We start from the raw sequence: 22,166 nt of genomic DNA, 5'->3' as shown, positions 1-22,166 counted from the left end.
ATGCAATAATGTTTACAACTGCGCAGTACCCGTTTCCCCCTTGGGCTGTGTGGACATAGCCGAGCCTGATCCGGGCTGCTCTACTGCACAGAACACTTGCGCCTGTGCAGTAGTGCAGACCCGACTGGGCTAAGCCATTTCTGCCAGAACCTTGGGAAAGCTGGTACTGAGTCTGCGCAGATGGAAATATTGCCATGTGCTGCAGCCTTGGGGGGCCAGCGCTGGATCCTCTCTACTTAGTAGGAAGGGGGAAACCTCTTTAGGATCCAGACACTGGCGCAACAATAGGGGATGCGACCCATGCCGTCGCAGGGGGGGGGGACCCCCTAGGGCCCGCTCAGGGACTTTTGGGGGGCAGGAGGGGTCACAACATAAGAAGAGTGTGGCAGATTGGTGGGGAGGGGGGAAATTCCCCCCCCCCCTCACCTCGGGCTCTCCTCTCAGCGCTCCCTCTCCTGTAATCATTGGTGGCAGCGGGCAGCAGCGGAAGGCTGAATACATTACCACCTCCTCGCCGGAGATCTTCCGTTCTCTAAGAGCTTCATGCAACTTCCTGTGTAAACAGGAAGTTGCTCTTAGAGATCGGAAGACCTCCAGCGAGAAGGAGGTAATGTATTCAGCCTGCCGCTGCTGCCCGCTGCCACCAATGATTACAGGAGGGGGAGCGCTGAGAGGAGAGCCCGAGGTGAGGGGGGGGAGGAATTCCCCCCCCCCCTTCCCACCGATCTGCCACACTCTCCTCTTATGCTGTGACCCCTCCTGCCCCCCAAAAGTCCCTGAGCGGCCCCTGGGGGGGGGGGGCCCGTTTTTTTTTTGCAGGGGGGCCCGGGGATTTCTAGGTACGCCTCTGGATCCAGAGGCTTCCCCCTCCCAAGGTAAGTACACCCCAGGGGCACTTTTTTCAATACAGGTACACTTTAATGCATCAGCATTGTTTGAATCACCCATCTGAAACAAGCAAGCGGTAACTCCTTGTTCACATCTAAAATCGAAATCACTGACACCAAAAATAAAACCCGCAAAACTCCCTTAGTGCGAACAAACCCTGAATCCAGTCAAACACTTGATCTGCATAATTGTTAAGGGTATATGGCTAACTCTAGGTTCACAGTAAACATTGCATTGCACTCCATGTAACTGCAGGAACGTTACGCAACTGAATAGGAAAGTAGCGCTGCACATTATCCCTGTGTTGTCACATACAGATACAGTCAATGAAATGTATGCTTCACTGCCACTGTTGATGCGTGTGTTTTGCAGTAACGCACCACATGCCATTATACCGCACTTGCAGCACTGTGAACCCAGCCACAAAGAATTAGAGGCAGAGGATGAGCAGGACAGCCAGGTAATTTGTGTAGTTTAAAAGAAAATAAACATGGAAGCCTCCAAATACCTCTCACTTCAGGTGTCCTTTAAGTGCAATAGCAAAATTCTGTCAGCCTTGTCCATCAGGCACTCTGAATGACACCTGCTCCTTAGAGGTTTGGTCAAATGAACTCATATCCAAAAATAGCCCAGACCAGACTGTATACTGTTGCTGACATTTAGGCTGCATTTTCTGTGAGCATTAGGAGGCTATAGCAGCTGCAGATTGAAAGCTAAAGATAATGTTATGCTACATCCATGAAGTATGAATATACAGTATTTGTACGAATGTGGCTACTCTCCCTCTCAGATTTATTGCATTTGCATTTTTTTTATTTCATCATAAAAACATATTTTAGAGATTTTATTTTAATCGCCTAACTATACAATGTTAGATATACATATATTATGTTCACCACTTGAAGCCAGCAGGGGGAGCTGCTGAGCAAAGAAACACAATCCTTCTTTTCCCCCCAAATTATTTAACCACCTGAGCGGTCTGGACGAGCTGAGCTCGTCCAACACCGCCGGAGGTCGCCGCTCAGGCCCTGCTGGGCCGATTTTAATCAAATAAAAAGCAGCACACGCAGCCGGCACTTTGCCAGCCGCGTGTGCTGCCTGATCGCCGCCGCTCTGCGGCGATTCGCCGCGAGCAGCGGCGAAAGAGGGCCCCCCTAGCCGCCTGAGCCCTGCGCAGCCGGAACAAAAAGTTCCGGCCAGCGCTAAGGGCTGGATCGGAGGCGGCTGACGTCAGGACGTCGGCTGACGTCGATGACGTCACTCCGCTCGTCGCTATGGCGACGATATAAGCAAAACAAGGAAGGCCGCTCATTGCGGCCTTCCTTGTTTATTCTGGGCGCCGGAGGCGATCGGAAGATCGCCTCCGGAGCGCCCTCTAGTGGGCTTTCATGCAGCCAACTTTCAGTTGGCTGCATGAAATAGTTTTTTTTTTATTTGAAAAAAACCCTCCCGCAGCCACCCTGGCGATTTAATCAGAACGCCAGGGTGGTTTAAAGGACAACTGAAGTGAGAGGGATATGGAGGCTGCCATATTTATTTCCATCTAAGCAATGCCAGTTGCCAGGCCCTTCTGCTGATCCTCTGCCTCTAATACTATTAGCCATAGCCCTGAACAAGCATGGAGCAGATCAGGTGTTTCAGACATTAATGTCAGATCTGACAAGACTAGCTGCATGCTTGTTTCTGGTGTTATTCAGATACTACTGCAGAGAAATAGACCAGCAGGGCTGCCAGGCAACTGGTATTAATTAAAAGAAAAGAAATATGGCAGCCTCCGTATACCTCTTACTTCAGTTCCCCTTTAAGAAACACAATCTCAATGGTTTATGGCTGCTGTTGCAACTTATTTTATTCAGTTGTTCTAATTAGTACAGTAAGAGAATACTTTTGTATTTCGACATACACTAGCTTGGAAAAATTGCACATGCAACTGCGTAAGTCTACAAACATATATATTTTATTAAAAGGGTTCTGTGGATATTTCTAAAAACAAAAACGGATACTTACCTGGGGCTTCTACCGGCCCTCTGCAGCTGTCTAGTCCCGCGCCATCCTCTATGAACCTCCATTGCCTACCGCCGATCACAGTATTCGTCTAACGAGACCAGTGACCTGCAAATTTGGCTCTCCAGCTGTTAAGGAACTGCAAGTCCCACAATGCATTTGCCTTTATGAATCATGACTGTGGCTGTCAGACTCCTGTAATGCATTGTGGGATTTGTAGTTCCTTAACAGCTGGAGAGCCAAGTTTGCAGACCACTGCACTAGATGAATGCAACTGCGCCTGTGCAACCGCGCGTGTCCTCGCTCCCGCTCGCGTCTCTGGGAGCTTAAGGCACAGTACGAGAAAAACTTTGTACTGCGCTTGCGCAGTAAGCTCTCGGAGACGTGAGCAGGAATTAGGACGCGCACGGTTTTACATGCGCAGTTGCATTCGTCTAGTTAGACGAATAATTGAATCTATAAAAATGCTCAAATCACTCAAACATGTAATCCACATACAGATAAAAAAAAATCCAGTTTGGCTAACAAAAGATAATGTTGCAACATGCAGCCCGATCATTGGTCCCGGCTATAGCTCTGATGTCTATAGGATACTGATTTTTAAAGGACAACTGAAGTGAGAGGGATATGGAGGCTTACATATTTATTTTCTTTTAAACAATACCCATTGCCTGGCAGCTCTGCTGATCTTTTTGGCTAAATAACACAACTGAAAAAAAGCATGCAGATAATCTTGTCAGATCTGAGAATGTCAGAAACACATGATCTGCTGTAGGGCTGCTCAAATCCGGAACCGGGAGATACCCGGATAGTTGCTATCCGGATATCTCCCAGTAAACCTGTGCGGGGTGGGCAGTGGGTCAATCTTACCTGTCTGACGTCTTTTTCGTCCGTCCCTCGGCGCCTCCCATGATGCGCTCCACGCGCTTCAAGTGATTACAAACACTTCCTCCTTCAACCCGGAAGTGACCGCCACTTGGAGGCGCCGAGGGACGGACCGAAGAAGACGTCAGACAGGTAAGATTGACCCCCACCCAGGTAAGTGGGAGATATCCGGATAGAACAATCAGGATGTCTCCCGGTTCCAGGTTTGAGCAATCCTGATCTGCTGCATGCTTGTACGGGGTCTATGGCTAAAAGTATTAGAGGCAGAGGATCAGCAGGATAGGCAAGCAACTGGTATGAATGTTAACTGGAAATCATTGGAATTATTATTGGTATAAACTGGAAATAAATATGGCAGCCTCCATATCCCTCGCAATTTAGTTCTCCTTTAAAGGATACATTAGCTGAAACAAATGAGTGCAGCCATACTTACATGGGGCTTCATTCAGTCCTTAGAAATGTAACCATTCCCGTCCGTGCTGAGGTTCCCCCGTTCTCCATGTTACCGCTATCCCCTCCGTAAGATCACGACCCCGGGCTGGGTAGCAGGCTTCTGCACATGCCCAGTGGCGCTGTGCGCCTCTCTTGGTCGCACTCCCGGGAGTGCTGTGAACTTGTGTAACTGAAGTCTTTGCGCAGAGCACTTCCAGCCACGGGAGCACGATCTCAAGAGGCCCTCGACCTAAATGGAAGAAGCCCCAGGTAAGTATAGCTGCACTCATTTCTTTCAACTCATGTATCCTTTAAAGGAGTTCTGTGGGCAGGTGCTGAGGATAAAAACCACCACTTACCTGTGGCTTCTATGTGCCCCATGTAGCAGTAATGTCCCACACCATCCTTCACCGATACGCTGTTCTCCGCCGCTGGCCCCGGTCTAGCGTGGCATGCCGTCCAACTGCGGCTTCGCAGTCCATGGCTGCACGCCTGCTCGCTCCCGCGTCATCGGAAGCTTACTGCACAGGCGCAGTGCAAAAAAACTTCGTACTGCGCCTGCGCAGTAAGCTTACGATGACGCGAGCAGCAGCGAGCATTATTTGTCTTGTCAGACGAATAATTGCCCGTGCCGGCGGCGGGGGAACAGTGGATCGGAGGACGGTGTGGGACATTACTGCTACAGGGGTCTGATAGAAGCCCCAGGTAAGTGGCGGTTTTTATCCTCAGCACCCCCTACAGAATCCCTTTAAGGAAAGATCCGAGTTAAAAAAATCTACTTACCTTTGGCTTCCTCCAGCCCCTGGCAGCTGATTTGTTCCTTGTCACAGCTCAGGTGTCCTGGGATCCCCTCCGTTGCAGATGCCGACCTGTGCAGAACGATCGAGGCCACGTGAGCGCAATCACGAGCAGCGCGACCGCATGCTCGTGCAGGCGCAGTAGATGCCGACCTGGTGAGGTCAGTATCTGCAAAGAAGGCGATCCTGGGACACTGGAGTGAGGGACATGGCAGCCAGTGGCTGAAGGAAGCTCCAGGTAAGTAGATTTTTTTCATTCGGATGTTTCCTTTAAGTGTATGGGCACCTTAAAATCCCATATAGGAAACAGGTAGAGACAGGGTTAAAGACAGCACTGCCCCTCCTCCACGATTAAACATCTCCAGTCTCCGCCGCCGCCCGTGCAGAGAGAGAGACCCTGGGCCAGTTCTGGAGAACTCTGGGCAGACTTTGCAGCTCTCAGTCACCACCAGATCCATCCACACAGCCCTGTGTGCGGCGAGCAGGGGAAGAATGAGGGAAGAGGAGGAAATAAGCCGTCTGGTAACACCCACCTTGCAGATCCTGCTATCCCCAGCCTGGGCAGCCAAAGATGCTGCTGAACACACCGCCTACTTCACACACACTCAGCATCCTCTCGCATGGGAAAGTTAATATTTCAACCAGCAGGTGCAGGGCCAACTCCAAGCCATTTGTGTCTCTGTGTGTGAGTGTGAGAGTGTTTGTTCTTCTCCCTCCTCTCTCCTGGGCTTTGATTGCATGACGTCCCTGTCACAGCCCTGGTGTGGTGTGTGAGTGAGTGTGTGTTATGTGTGCATCTATGTGTTTCTCAGCAGCACAGCATGGATACATTGGAGAAAGTCACACCTTGCCTCTGGTCCTTCAGATGAAACTTGGGTTGGAATATTTCTGAGGAGAACCCAAAGGAATAAAGACATCTGGTCCTCTGGTGGGGCCAGGGATGAGTTTTTCCTGTTGGGATAAGCCAAGTTGTCCTTGTTCTTGGCACTGCAGCACTTTGGAGAGTGACTTGTCTATAGAAGCTTCTGATTGTCCTGGGAATAGCAGGACAGCAGAGATCCTGAACCTGGGGTAGGTGGGTGGCTGGTGACCTGAAGGTCACTAGAGTAAAAGTCACCTGTCTCAGCCATCGCTCTGCTAACAGCCAAAGCAAGGAACCGAGAGTGGAGAGGATAGCTGTTCCTGCAGCTTTAGCTGCTTGAAGTTTAACTACTTTGGTCCTGGATATTGGGATATCTGGCAATTATGTCACAGGCACAGCCAACGGACAGGATGCACTCGAAAAAAGCAGGGATCCGGGCGGCGGTGGTTTTAATTGGATTGCTACACAAATCGCGGAGACAGATCAGAGAGAGAAGGTAACGCTTTGATTTCTGCACTTGTGCCATGTACTGTTTTTGCTGTGTCAGCCATACACACAGGCTAGGTTCACAGTGGGCGTTGCGTTACCTGTAAAGTCACGCCGCACGTTGTCCGCATGTTGCGATGCATACAGTGAAGCATGCAGTCTGTGAATAGTATGCTTCACCGTTAACGCAGATGTTATGCAGTACGGTGGGATGCCGTACGCCATCAGACCACACTGTTATAGGTGTTGCATTGCACTGCGACGGTCTGCGTTACAATGCGTCTGTTACATAAGACCGCGACACACCACTAGGAACATAGCCAAAGGTTCCTTTCATATTGATGCGCAGCGCAGTGTTGTATCAGGCAATATAATCGCATTGCTAGCACGATGCAATTAAATTATAAGGCGCTAGTCTACTTTCGGGACCCAAGCAGGAATCCTCATCGGGAAATTCCGCTAATGGGATTGGGTGAACAACACCCTCTCAAACGGCTAGGTTTCTGATAGGTTGCAGTAAACTACGCCCACACTGTTTGGCCAATCAGAACACTTTGTGCAGTTAGAGGGTGCTGTGATTGGAGAACTCCCTGTGAGGTTTCCTGCTGGGTCCCCTAAAGTAGACTAGCGCGTGGCGCCCATTATAATGGTACTGTTCACATTGGCGTTTTAGCAGTTAATTGTGATGGATTCGATGGGGATAATGCAGTGTGTTACAGCATCACATGCGTGTTAACAGTGAAACATACTTTTCATTGACTATATGCTTCACTGAATGCATGCGATGCAACTTTACCCCTCTGTTGTGTTGCGCTCCTGTTTTTACAGGGAACACAACATAATTTCCCAGTGTGAAAGCAACCTTAATGCTGGGGAGTTACCACTTTCCCTTGTGCCCTCACTGGGTGGCCAATGCCTGCTGGGTAAGAAGCAATACTTTGCAATGACTTATTGTGGTTGTACAATGAATGCCTGTGGCATGTAGGGGGTAGTGAAAACATGAGTGGGAGCACAGGCATACTGTGAAGGAAAAAAGCCAGAACCTGCTGAGGCAGGATATGTTCACAGGCAGCAGGGAAACAATAAGTCATTAGAACAGCAGTGTGTAGGGGGAGATGAAGGAGGGGTGCAAACAAAACAGCCTAGTTAGCATCTCAAAATAAGTTTTAAGGTGCCCATACACTCGTCAGATTGGCAGCAGACAGATAAGAAATGCATCTGATGATCTATCTGATGCGTTTTTAGAACATTTTTTACCAGTATAGAATTCCAATAGATTTCAGTTTGAAATCTGTTGAAATTCGATCTGATGGCATTTTTTTGCCATCAGATTTCCATTAAGGCCAATGCAAACTGATAAGCAATCTCATCAGATCGACCTAAATTTTCCACCCTGCAAGTTCGATGGAAATCCATCGAAATCGATCGAAATCGGCCGTCGATCGGTCGATTGGCCAACCGATTTGCGATCGATCGATCGATCGATCGACCGCGATCGATCGGTCGGCCAGAAAATCGGCTGAGTGTATGGGCTGCTTTACAGAGGTATAGATTGAGGTCCTCAGACAGATAATGACAGCTTGTGCAATCGTTCATGCATGTCTGGCCACACACAAAGCCTGTAGATTGGGTTGTAGATACAGGCTGGCTGGAAATGGACAGATCTCTCTGACACAGATGACATTTGGCAGGTTTAACCTTGTTATTGTTATTTTTTACAAGTCCCGCTGTAGGGAGGGGCAGTTTGGAAGTTTCAAAGCATGATAGTGCTATATAAATACTTAATATTGTAAGAAACCAATGTCCAAACACTATTCCCCCCCCTGATGTGCTGGTGTTGGTGTGTTCATGTCTCCCCTACTCAAGTCTACATACTCATCCCAGTTAAGAGCTATTATGCTATTAGGAATGCACCTTGCCAATCTGTGGGCACCTCACTGTGGCAAGCCACAAGAAATCTGCCTCTTATTTCTTAAATCACATCTGAAGTTAGAATGATATGGAGGCTGCCATATTTGTTTCCTTCTAAAAATGCCAATTGCTTGGCGGTCCTGCTAATCCAATGCCTCTAATACTTTTAGCTATAGACCCTGAACAAGCATGCAGAACAGATGTTTATGACTGAAGTATGACTGGATTAGCTCCATGCTTGTTTCAGATTGGTTATTCAGACACTACTGCAGCCAAATAGATCAGCCAGGTAATCAGTATTATTTAAAAGGAAATAAGTATGGCAGCCTCCATGTGCATCTCACTTCAGGTGTCCTTTTAATCACTGCAGTGATGGGGTCCCAAACTAGACATCACTAGCCGATCTAGTTAGGTGGGGGTTATGATGAATTGCCTCTGCCAAATCCACCTGCTCCATCTGTAGTGATTTAGCCTGGCCAGGAAATAGATAGGGTGGTGCATGGCATGAATGGTTGCTGACATTTCTCCATAGAAACATGAGTAACAGCCACATGGAGATCATGTCGGAAAATAATCTTGTGCCATGTTCTATGAGTGCTTCTTATGACTCTGCTGTTGAAAAACACACACACACACACACACACACACACACACACACACACACACACACACACACACACACACACACACACACACACTCACACACACACTCACACTCACACACACACTCACACACACACACTCACACTCACACTCACACTCACACTCACACTCACACTCACACTCACACTCACACTCACACTCACACTCACACTCACACTCACACTCACACTCACACTCACACTCACACTCACACTCACACACACACACACACACACACACACACACACACACACACACACACACACACACACACTTACACACACACTTACACACACACACACTTACACATACACACATACTTACACACACATACACACACCACACAACACACACACACATACTTACACACACATACACACACCACACAACACACACACACATACTTACACACACAACACACAACACACAACACACAACACACAACACACAACACACAACACACAACACACAACACACAACACACAACACACATACACATACTTACACACACACCATGTGTAAGTGTTGTATGGGTTTGTATCTACTTTATTTGAAAAAAAACCATATTGTTTATGTACAGTCTGAGTCGAAATCCCAATATTGTCCTTGACATGCATACAAGTTGCGTCAATTAATCTAGACAATCTTCAACAATTACTGCTTGATTAGCGCTTTAATAGTACCTGCTACATTGTTATGCTATTTAGGCCTCTTTTGGCTAATCAGCAGTGCCCATTTAGGTGTTAATATGTCCATTCATCACTCTCTTAATGGAACCAGCAGTCCCATAAAACTCTGCACTAAGAATAGCTATATGATGCCCCTCCTCTTGGTTTCACCCCAGGCATCTGCCTGACCAGCCTACTGTATGCCTAAAAACTGCCCTGACACTGGGTTTATTTTTTTGTACTGTTTAAGGGTCACTTGTAGATAAACTGTCAAACACTATTTTTGCGCCCCAATATCCACATACCGTGCAGAATGTAAAGAGGTGAGGCTACCCAAAGCATGTTGCATGGGATTCTGGCTTATATCTGCTTAATCAGTGGAGGTCACGTCATTTTCCAGCCTTGCTGATCGTATCCCAGCAGATGGAGCTCATCTGTGCCAATTGTCTTCTCCCCACACACAGGCTGCTAGTCGCATGGCTGCACCACAAACATCTGGAGCATGTGACAGGCTGGCTCTGTGTAGAGCTAACTTTGTACAGACTAAAGTAAGCACATTGGTTCACCTGTGCAGGTAGGGCGTAATAGGTGTCTAGTCTACAGATGATTGCGCATTGCTTATATTAGCTACAGTGTCCGTATTGTCAGTATTCTGATGCTACAGATGTGTATTATGAGCTGTTCATACAGCACCGGAGACATACATCTTCAACCACTGACACGTGAAGTGAATAACACTGATTAACTTGGTACAATGTCACCTGTCAAGTGATGGGAAATATTGGTATTGGTATCTAATGGTTGGAACCTGTAAGATATGTTGAGGAAGTGTTGTATGATCTATACAAGAGCAACTGTTGCACACATTGCTGAAAAACGTCCTGCTGTTCATGTGAGTAATGTGTCACAGCACAGTACAGTGTATGGGGATGTATAGCCACAGACCAGAGTACCTATGATAACCACTGTCCATTGCCAAAAGTGCCTACAAGGGCGTAGCAGTAGGGGTTGTAGAGATTGCGACCGTATTAGGGCCCTTCGGCCACCTCAACTGCAGAATTAGCTCTCTAAATCCTTCTGGTGCTATGCACTCCACTGCGCGCTCCTCCAGAAACCTAGAACAACATCTCCACATAGTGTGATACTGTATAACCATTCAATAATCATCAATACTCCATGGTGCGGGTGCGAGTGATAACAGTGTCCACACGTGATCCCCACTACCCTAGAGGTCAAAAGGCTCACCAGATGTAGACCACCGTGATTCAGGTGGCAATCTCGCATTCACAAATATGTATCACTCAGGACATCAGTGATCATATCCAGTTCCAATATAAAAATCCTTTAATAAAAGTATAAAACCATATCATCGCGCAGCATGTCAATCCAAACTGAGTACACACTGCGCCTCTCGCGCACTTAGGTAACTTACAGACTCCCTTTAGGGATGGAATAGCGTGTCATAGTGGCAAGTCTCTCCAGCCTCAGATGCGTCAATGGCCTCTCTGCGGCGTCCCGCTGTTCAGGCTCCCGAGACTCCAGACTTCCGCACTCCGACCCACGTGACCTACGTCAGGCGGAGCCAGTACGCCTGACGTAGGTCACGTGGGTCGGAGTGCGGAAGTCTGGAGTCTCGGGAGCCTGAACAGCGGGACGCCGCAGAGAGGCCATTGACGCATCTGAGGCTGGAGAGACTTGCCGCTATGACACGCTATTCCATCCCTAAAGGGAGTCTGTAAGTTACCTAAGTGCGCGAGAGGCGCAGTGTGTACTCAGTTTAGATTGACATGCTGCGCGATGATATTGTTTTATACTTTTATTAAAGGATTTTTATATTGGAACTGGATATGATCACTGATGTCCTGAGTGATACATATTTGTGAATGCGAGATTGCCACCTGAATCACGGTGGTCTACATCTGGTGAGCCTTTTGACCTCTAGGGTAGTGGGGATCACGTGTGGACACTGTTATCACTCGCACCCGCACCATGGAGTATTGATGATTATTGAATGGTTATACAGTATCACACTATGTGGAGATGTTGTTCTAGGTTTCTGGAGGAGCGCGCAGTGGAGTGCATAGCACCAGAAGGATTTTGACTATTTCATAGGAGGAACCACAGCGCACTCAGTGGACTTTGTATAACATTTATGGTGATATTCATGTAAATTTGAATTATTGTTTTTTTGCACTGTTAGGGAATTGATCAGTACTAGGCAGCGCAGCAACTTTAAAAGTGAGAATTAGCTCTCGATTGGTCCTGTGCTCATAATAATCACTTCTATAGATACTTTGAATATTGGTAATCATTAACAAGCTGTTCCCCATTCCCTTCTTGCACCTCTGACAATGTAGTTGCCATTGGCAGGTTTTGGTGCGCCGTATAAATTATTATGTATAGAGTGCTTGGGGGTCCCCATTGTAAAACTTGCATCGGGGCCCAGAGCTCCTTAGCTATGCCACTGCGCACCTAAACATCAGAACTGGACCTTGGGGCAATAGAAAAAGGTGTCCTGATCTGACAAATCACATTTTCTTTTGTATCACGTGGATGGCTGAGTGTGTTGTTTTTCTGCAGGGGGTGTTGGGAAACTATGAACTCCAGTTCACACACCAAGCCTTAAAGGATCTACTGCTGATTTCTCAGTCCTCAGTAAAATACAGGACACATTCTGAGGTCTCATGAAGTTCATGCTGAGATGATGACTCAGTGCACACCAAAAACCGCTAGCAGATCCAAACGCTAGAGGTTTTTGAAGCAGATTTCAGAGCGATTCTAGGCATGTTTAGAGAGGTTTTCTAAACATGCCTATCGTTTTTTGGAGCGTTTTTGTGTAGCAGATTACAAATATTGTTACAGTAAAAGCTGTTACTGAACAGCCTCTGTAACAAAAACGCTTTGAAAACCGCTCTGATCTAGTGGTTTTCCACTTTCCTATACTTTAACATTGAGGCAGAAACGCCTCAGGAATCTAAAAAATGCTGCAGCCACCGAGTTTGCGTCTGTGGAAAAACGAACCTCCCTGGTGTGAACCATCCCATTCACTTTCATTAGCCAAGCGGTTTTCCCCCTGCAAGCGTTTTAAAGGACTTACGAGGCCCCCCCCCCCCCCCCCCCGATGAAGGCTTTTGTTTGCTCATTGCTAGTGCTTATTGCAGCAGTCCTTATCTGCCTGCTCAGCCTCTAATAAGCATTTAATTGTAAAAAAAAAAAAAGAAGAGGTAGAATTAATTTTTTGTATTTACCTTGTTAGCATGCATTTTTAACCACTTCACCACTGAGGGGTTTTACCCCCTGACCACCAATTTTCACCTTTCAGCGCTCCTTCCATTCATTCGTCTATAACTTTGTCATTATTTATCGCAATGACATGAACTATATCTTGTTTTTTTCCGCCACCAATTAGGCTTTCTTTAGGTGGGACATTATGCCAAGAATTATTTTATTCTAAATGTGTTTTAATGGGAAAATAGGAAAACATTTTGGAAAAAAATTATTATTTTTCAGTTTTCGGCCATTATAGTTTTTAAATAATGCATGCTACTGTAATTAAAACCCATGAAATGTATTTGCCCTTTTGTCCCGGTTATAAAACCGTTTAAATTAGGTCCCTATCACAATGTTTGGCGCCAATATTTTATTTGGAAATAAAGGTGCATTTTTTTCAGTTTTGCGTCCATCCCTAATTACAAGCCCATAGTTTATAAAGTAACAGTGTTGTACCCTCCTGACATAAATATTTAAAAAGTTCAGTCCCTAAGGTAACTATCTATGTATTTTTTTTATTGTACATTTTTTAATTTTTTTTAATTACAAAAAAAAAATAAAAAATTGGGAGTGTGAGAGGTAATGAGTTAATTTTTTGTGTAAAAGTAATTTATTTGTATGTGGAAAATGTTTAGGGTGTAGTTTTACTATTTGGCCACAAGATGGCCACAGTAACTTTTTGTTTAATGCAACCTCCAAGAGTCTTGGAGGAAGTATTAGGAGGCTGGGTAAGTGGTTTAGATCAACGAACGGGAATGGATTTTCCCGTTCATTGATCTCCGGGCGAGCGGCGGGCGGCGTGTTTACGAGCGGCCGGCGGCGTGTTTACGAGCGGGAGCGCGGGCAGCGGCGGGAGTGCGCAAAGTACGGATTTCTCCGTCCCTGGGGGTTAAAGGATGGAAAAAGGGACGGAGAAATCCGTACAGGCGGGGGTAAAGTGGTTAATATGCTATTGAGATTAAAACTAAAAATGCTGCTCGGTTCACTTTAAGGATCTTTTCAGTGTAAGGGTGTTAGAATTTATACCACATTCTGTAAGAAAAGGGTCATCAACAGTCTATTATTCTTTAGCTCATTCCTTAATATTATGGAAAAGTCAGTTCTAAGGGTCTCCCGTAGAATGTGTAGAGGAGAGTGTAGAAGTGTGAGTGTCTGCTTCCTGCCAAGAATTAGCTATTTCTGACCACCTAATGAGGGAAGTGGAGCCAGTTTTTCACAGCCTCGCCGACACCCATCACTAATTCCATCCTTGAAGTTTGTTAAGAGTGCTAAAAGATCTATAACACATTGATAGTAGCTTGTAGCTTCCTTTTCTTATCATTTCTGTTACTTGCAGCTAAATAAGACGATTTACAATCAGTTAGTTCATGGAGATTAAGGCCTGGTGCACACCAGAGGAGTTTTTCTGAGCGTTTTGAGTTTTAAATCTGCTGCTAATGTTATCCTATATGTCTGTGCACACTGGAGCAATGAGGTTTTGTGAAAAACCCCATAGCATTACATTGGGAAGAGCTTTTGAAACCTCTAAAAGCTCTTCCCAATGTAATGCTATGGGGTTTTTTACAAAATCTCATTGCTTTAGTGTGCACAGACACATGGGATAACATTAGCAGCAGATTTAAAAACTCAAAACGCTCAGAAAAACTCCTCTGGTGTGCACCAGGCCTAAAGTTCTAACTGAGCAACTTTGTTGGTTCAATTGATCCTTGATTACATTTCTGCTGAAATCTGATATGGATCGAGTGGGGGAAAGTGGTACAGCAACCATACTAACTGATTGATTAACAATCAACACGACTACCTGATTTTCAGTCAACACAACTACTTGATTTTCAGTCAACATGACTACATGAATGGGAGCAGTTAGAACACCTTTTTCGTTTCCTGTGCTCCGTTGATGGGAATTGTCCTCATTTCCTGTCCAGAGAGCATGTGGGGTAGGCCTGAACGATTTTGGGAAAAAATTGAATTGAGCAATTTCTGTCCAAAGTGATGATTTCGTTTCGATTCACGATTTTCTTCAAATCAAGCATTGTTCTCCTCTGTGCGCCTCTGTTCCTGTCTCTCTTTGTGCACCCTTTGTCTGTGTCCCCTCTGGGTCTCTCTCTTGCCCCCTTTTGTGTCCTTTTTCTCTCTGTGTGCCCACGCTGTGTCTCTCTGTGCCCGCCCTGTGTCTCTCTGTGGCCACTCTGTGCCCCCTCTGCGTGTCTCTCTCTGTGCCCGCTCTGTCTCCTCTGTGCCCTTTCTGTTCCCCAAGCTGCAGCAGTACTGGACATACCTTCCAGCACGAGCCCAGTGATGCCTGTCTATCCACTTTGCCTTCTGCTGGCTCTAATATACGGCATACTGCCTGTATGTCATGTGGCATACAGGAACCAGGAAGTATGCTGTGCACAACAGCCGGCAGATGGCAAGAAGGGACAGACAGCATTGGACTCGTGTCGGAAGGTATGTCCAACACTGCCGATGCTGCGGGCCGCACACGCCCGGACTTGGGGTAAGTTTGAATACGCTTCTTCAAAGTTCCCCCATGTGGAAATGATGTAATCACAGAAATTGTCGCTTTGACGATTCTGAAATTGTGATCTTGGTGATTGCGATTTCGGATTAAATACGTTTATCTTTCAGGTCTAATGTGGGGAAATCTCTCCTACACTAACAGTAATAAATAGAACTTGGATAGTTGTGCACATTGTCCCAAGACACCAGAAATAATCATTAGGGATGAGCAATATTTTGACGGATTTGAGATTCAGTACATGCAATCATCCCTAATAATCACAATTTGGTCTAATAAACACACCTTAACCCTAACTCTTACCTCTAAGGCACATGTGTCGAATTCCAGGCCTGGAGGACCAGATCTATGCCAGTGTTTAGGATGGACTGAGAAAGAGGAATGTGTTCTACCTGATGGACCACACCTTTCCTGATTCAGACCCATCAATTAATTTGAGCTGTGTCAAAAATGTGTGCGGACCTCGGCCCTTGTAGGACCGGTTTAACATACCTGCTCTAAGTGCTTAAACTGAACCATGGAAACCTGGTGCCCAAACGACTGCTGTAGCTGATCATCTACGATGGGCTACAATCATTAATCCCCATGTAGTATCCAATTGGGTAACCAATTCCCGATAATTAACACAGGCATCTGTTACGCAATATACAGAATACAAACATCAAACAAGGGTGTTGATTCACTCACAATAACGCACTTAAGCAGCGTGAGTTAATACAGGCGAGCGCACACTATGCGTAGTCCTGTAAGTTAATCAACAACAAAGTGCACAACCAACACCACAACACAACAGACACCACAACAAACCCTTTACCCTATATTTGCTTTTTCAGTGCACCAGCCAACTGAACAACCAACTCATTTACATACTGCGTGCGAAAGCGAAAAGACTGCACGAAATGGCCGCTTTCAGAACGTCAAAGTATGTAATTCAAACTAAGTTGTACACATGCGGCCAAATGCACAATACCAGCCCCACAGTCATGTGAGTTGATCCGCCGGATGGATCGGGCAAACTAACTGTTATCAGTCGCTCGTCTAGTCGTTTGCGGCTTGTACACATGCCTGCCGATCACGGAGCCCAAATGACCCGATCCAACATGGAGAGCCCAGAAATACAACATGACAAAAATCTTTCCACTGAAGACACTAACGGAATTAATAACATATAAATGTTTGTAATCCTATATTATCCAAAAACATAAACAAAAATAAATCCTATCTTTAAAAATCAAAGTTAAAAAGATTGATTACTATAATATGGATACAAGCAGAGCATATTCCAGCAATGGTTAAATCCGTATGGGTATAGGACATGCGTGCCGCTGTGGCTCAGTCGGGGAGAAGTCACATGTGCAGCGTCTGTTTCATCTGAACTGAGACTCTTGCATTGCTAAAGTGTATTGTCATCTATGATTACAGCTAGGTTTCTCTGCATCCTTTTATAGCGTCCCTCGTAGATCTCTGACAAGACATTCTGGTGGAAGAGATGCAGCTTTGTGCACAGAAATGTTTCGCTTAATCAGCCCATAAAACCAGGATGGCAAAGCATTAGGAAAGTTCAATATTTATTTGTCGCAGAGCAACCGATCCTTGCATGACATCATGTTCCTGTTGTTTGGAATTAGGCTTTGGGAAGGTGGAGAAGAATGCTGCTGTAACCGGGACCAACCTCAGCTTATAGGACAGTTTATGCACACGTTTGGTTTGGTTAGCCTCCAGTATTAGCGATTCTGCTGCTTACTAAATATTGCTTTTGAATTTGACAATAGAGAATTTTTTTTTGCACAGAACGTCTTCTCAACCTCCCATATTCTTCTTACAAAAGGCTCAGGGTGATGAGGAGGACTTTACAAAGCAGAGGATGACAAAAAAAATACTCCTCTGGTGATGGAACGGGGAACCTCACAGTGACGCCCTCCCGACGAGCTAGGCTCTCTGATCCATCTCCCTTCCCGTGGGATCATGCAACGTCTTCATATCCTTCTTAGTTCAGGTGCCCTTTAAAGGGAAGGTCTGTGCTAAAACAAACCCCAAGATCTACGTACCTGGGGCTTCCTCCAGCCCCTGGCAGCCTATCTGTCCATCGACGGCTGGGAGGGGCATAGCAGCTGAGGCCTAGCGCCCATTACTGTGGCAGGCCTAAAGTCTAGTGTGTGTGTGTGTGTGTGTGTGTGTGTGTGTGTGTGTGTGTGTGTGTGTGTATATGTATAGAAGCTTTCATTTTATTTCATAATTAAAGGAAACCTAAAGTGGCTGATTACTATTAAGTTTACTTACATAAACATTTTGAAAGAAACCTAAAACCAAAGGAAAACATCCAGATTAACGTACTTGGGGCTTCTACTGGCCTCCTGTAGCCACCCTGTGCCCACACCATGACACACCGATCCTCTGGTTCCCGGCAGAGACTCAGTTTTGTTTTTGGCGGCCTGTCGATGGCCACTGCGCCTTCGTGGCCCTGTCCACGTGCGTCCTCGATAATGCACCCAGCGATGGGAGCGAGATCAATTACGTGCATGTCCAGGATTGCACAGGTGGAGTGGGCTTAGTCGAAGAAAATGAAACTTTGTCGCTGCGAGGGACTGGGGGATCAGTATGTCACGGTGCGGGTACAGGGTGGCTGCAGGGGGCCGGTAGAAGCCCCAGGTAATCTGGATTTTTTCCTTTGACTTTAGGTTTCCTTTAACCACTTCACCCCCCCAGTGCTAAATTTCTCCGTCCCTCTGCGCGCCGCTTCACCCCCAGGGACGGAGAAAGGCGCACTTGTTTATTTACTTGCTGGGAGTGGGCGGGGAACTCTCGCGCACACTCCAGCCAGCCCGCACAGCAGGTGACTAATTGGATGTTAGGAACAAGCGTTCCTAAATCCAATTAGCCTCGCCGATTGCGAGTAGAATGAAGACGGCTTTAAACAGAAGCCGTCTTCATTCAAAACAATGTAACGTAAACAAATGTGCAGCGCGCGATCGCGCGCCCCCGCGACCCGCGCGCGCACACACACCCCGGCTCTGCAGTACAATGATTGGTTATGGGGACTCTCCAGTCCCCAATAACCAACCATAGTACATAAATACTACAATGGAGGCAGCGCTGAAAGGTAAAAAATAGCGCTGGTGTTTCAGGGGTAAAACCCCTCAGTTGTGAAATGGTTAAAATGTTAACGTAAGCATAGCTCCCAACTGTCCGGACAGTCCCTCTTTATGAACCCTGTCGCTCTTTCCTCCTCATTTGTCCCTCTTTCAGGACTTTGTACCTCTTTCTACATAAATATGGGTATTTTTCTACTGAAAAATGTGTTTAATTGACTCAAAACTTTATTTCCATCCTTTAAATTGATATATTTCTAATTTTCAAATGTTAATATGAAGGAAAATGAAACAGGATAGAAAGGACCAGTGTCTTTTGAGTTATAAAACAATATATTTTTCTTACAAAATTTTCATGGCTTTCATGACTAGGGGTGTGCTGGGTGTGTGACAGGGGCGTGGCTTAAGTGTCACTCTTTCTCATCTCAAAAAGTTGGGAGGTATGATGTAAGTAAACTTAATAGTAATCAGCCACCCACACACAAGATATCCTAGTGAGTAGTAACAAGTCCTGAAGGGTTTCACCTACTGTCGCTCTATCTCCCCAGGGTCACAGAGTATCAGTGCCTGGAGTATCATAATTACCATTGTAAGAGAGGAAACAATTACCTCAGCACTGGTAGTTATGTACGGCCTTTACCCAACCCACTTTACCCAGATACCACTATTGAAGGAATACTGAAGGGGGGATCGGGGGAAAATAAATTGAACTTACCTGGCGCTTCTAATGGTCCCCCCCCCCCCAGACATCCTGTGCCCATGCAGCCACTCACCGATGCTCCGGCCCCACCCCCGGTTCACTTCTGGAATTTCAGACTTTAAAGTCGGAAAACCACTGTGCCTGTGTTGCCGTGTCCTTGCTCTGGGCCTGTGCAGTACGATCCTAGTGACATCAGCGGGAGCGAGGACACGGCAACGCAGGCACAGCGGTTTTCAGACTTTAACCACCTAAGGACCAGGGGAATTTCCTATGATCGGTGCTGCGTGGGCTCTCCAGCCCGCAGCACCGATCAGGATTGAGCCAGGGCGACCAGACTTCCCCCCCCCCCCCCCTTTTTTCCCCACTAGGGGATGTCCTGCTGGGGGGGTCTGATCGCCGCCGGCTATTTCTGCTTAGCGGGGGGGGGGGGGGCTCCTCAAAGCCCCCCTCGGCAGCGATTTCCGCCCTCTCTGCCCTTACCTGCCTCTCTTGCAGGGATATCCGTCCTGCGCCGTCTAGGATAGGCTTCAGCCTATCAGATGCCGGCGATCCCCGGCCAATCAGAGGCCGGGGATCGCCGATCTGCTTTATGGCGCTGCTGATTTCTTCCCCGCGTGTTTACATTTCGGGTGCGAGCCGCGATCGGCGGCTCGCAGTCTGTTCACGGAGACACCCTCCGTGAACTGACATGGAAAGGCCGCCCGTACTAGTGCCTGTTTCCATGTAATACCACTTACGACCTGCCGACGCCTATCGGCGTTAGGCGGTCGTTAAGTAGTCTGAAATGCCAGAAGTGAACCGGAGGCGGGCCGGAGCATCGGTGAGTGACTGCGAGGGCACAGGATGTCTGCGGGGGACCATTAGAAGCCCCGGGTAAGTTTAACTCATTTCCCCCCGACCCCTACAGTATTCCTTTAATGCTGTCACACAGTTCCACGTGTATATTCCTTTAAAACGTCTCATGTGAAAGTGAACTTGGCTGTATTGCTTTGTCTGAAGCATTAAGGAGTTGGTACCAAGACTATATATATACTCTGTACAGTGCTGCAGAAGGTGTCAGCGATAAATAAAAAATAATAATTCCTGTCAGGGTACCACAAACTGCCCAATCAGTAATGGTTCCTCTGCCAAAGAGGGATGAGGGGGAGTGGACGCCTCAGAAGATAATTAGACTGCATTCTTAGAACTATGGCTACTGTTTATAGTGTGCAATGAATTTTAATAACGGGTTAAAAAGTTGAGGATCCAGTTGTGGGTGCTTCTTCTGTCAGGACTACTCCCTATGGAAATACACAGTTCATTTAGGGTGGTTATAGTTGTAACTGGACTAAAATAAGTTTTCGACACGGATTTTCCATTCTCAGTGACTTATTCATAAGTAGCTAGCCCATTGCAGCACTCTCTATACTGTCACTTTTTCACATTTCCTGGCTGTTTATAAAACAGTGAAACTTACTATGCAAACTGCAAAGTGAAATGGACTGCTATGTAAAAACGATTGATTATTGTGTGCAATTCATTGACATTTGGTGGTGCGGCGTATTGAAGGTTAAATGCATTCTGCTTTTGTAGCCAACTTATTTATTATTTTTTGGAGTACAGATGGGACTTTCTTTTGATGCAATAACACTATATATTTACTTAAATATTAAAATTGTCCTAGCAATAGGAGGATAGCTCAAATTATGGTAAAAAACATTTTTTGAATATGACTGGAAAGTTAACATAAAACAGAATCTGTGGCCCCCCCCTCCCCTCCCTATTTTCCCCATTTGTCTAGAATAATCCAGTACCAAATATGTGTATTTAATTACACATTGATTATTTTTTATGGAGTCAATTGTACCTATACTGAATTTTTTCTAAATATTGTTCTCATTCATTTCTAATTGATAGAAAACCTTGTGTTTGCAAACATTTAAGAAGACGGGAAAAATGAGACAGTTTGGAACTATGAACTTGATTTAAGCTACTTTCACACTACTGTACTAACCTTACACATCCTGAAAAACAGGAGGCAGCGGTAAGGAAAAGTTGCTGCATGCAATGCTTACAGTAAAGCATATCTGAATCAGATACGCATTACTGTAATGAATGTTTTGAATCCTTAACGCGTAGATCAAAATTTACCATTACTATATATGGTACCCTTTGCTCCTTTTCTCTTCAACTCTCTTCACTTTCTGTGATGATAGTCTGGCTCAGTGGCAAAGGCAGAAGCAGTACCTCAGGCCCCTATGAGGTACTTCCCACCCACAATCTCTTAGCAGTCTTTGCAGAGGCATAAAACTGCCATGGCAGGTTTTCAGAAAGGGGGTGTGGCTAGCTAACAAAACCTATATTTTACTTCTCAAGTGGTCAGTTTTTAGACTTTTTTTTTCCTGCTAGTCTGTTATAGCTTCAGCTGCCTATGCTGATAAGCACGCCATTTCTTCAGTGACAACGATGCCCGAGAGCGACCCCTGAGTGCATTGTTCATTCACCACACTCACCAGAAGCTGCTCCATTGTGCTCCTCATATCCTCCCCATTCTCCCTCTGTAGCAAAAGATGTGTCACTAGCCTCTAGACTAGCTAACCGTCTGCACAGCACTCGACCCCACAGTGTCGCCTGAGGGATAGAGGCCCAATTCATGTTGGCGACAGTAAACGTGTACAAGGCTTTAGTAAATTAGGACCTCTTCAAGCATTTGTTTCATCCCTTCTAGTTACCTCTATCATATTTCTACATTTGATTAGCGAAAAATTTAATTGAAAACAAGCCTGACAGGTCACTATGAGCAATATGAATGTTCCAGACAATTCCAGTCAAGCATAAATCACAAAGACACAGGACTAGGCAGACATCCAATTCACGGAATCTCAGGTCTGATGGGGGATGTTCCTCTTTGATGGTTAAAAGTGGATTGTTATAGGCAGGCAAGCATCATGTTAGTGACAGCACAGGCACAGATCTATGGCTCAGTGACCCCTGCTCACTGCTCATACCAGCCTCTCGGCAGGGGATCCGCTTTG

The 22,166-nt window shown here is 46.1% G+C and overlaps 1 protein-coding gene across 8 annotated transcripts in view; it reads left to right on the top strand.

The window, feature by feature from the left end:
• The window catches only part of RAP1GAP2 (RAP1 GTPase activating protein 2), an 863,455-nt gene that overhangs the window by 306,613 nt on the left and 534,676 nt on the right, over positions 1–22,166 (top strand). For 4 of the 8 annotated variants that reach the window (XM_068270217.1, XM_068270227.1, XM_068270221.1 and 1 more), the window contains exon 1: positions 6,237–6,364. The exons of the other annotated variants lie outside the window; for them this stretch is intronic. In XM_068270217.1, the coding sequence (XP_068126318.1) occupies positions 6,252–6,364 (113 nt within the window). In that variant the 5' untranslated portion in view covers positions 6,237–6,251. Of the gene's footprint in view, positions 1–6,236; positions 6,365–22,166 lie in introns of those variants that run through there. 8 annotated transcript variants of the gene reach the window in all.

This window comes from Hyperolius riggenbachi, chromosome 2, assembly GCF_040937935.1.
Source record: "Hyperolius riggenbachi isolate aHypRig1 chromosome 2, aHypRig1.pri, whole genome shotgun sequence".
Classification (NCBI taxonomy): domain Eukaryota; kingdom Metazoa; phylum Chordata; class Amphibia; order Anura; family Hyperoliidae; genus Hyperolius; species Hyperolius riggenbachi.
The sequence above is the reverse complement of the archived record's forward strand: the minus strand, read 5'-3'. Positions and strand labels throughout refer to the sequence as shown.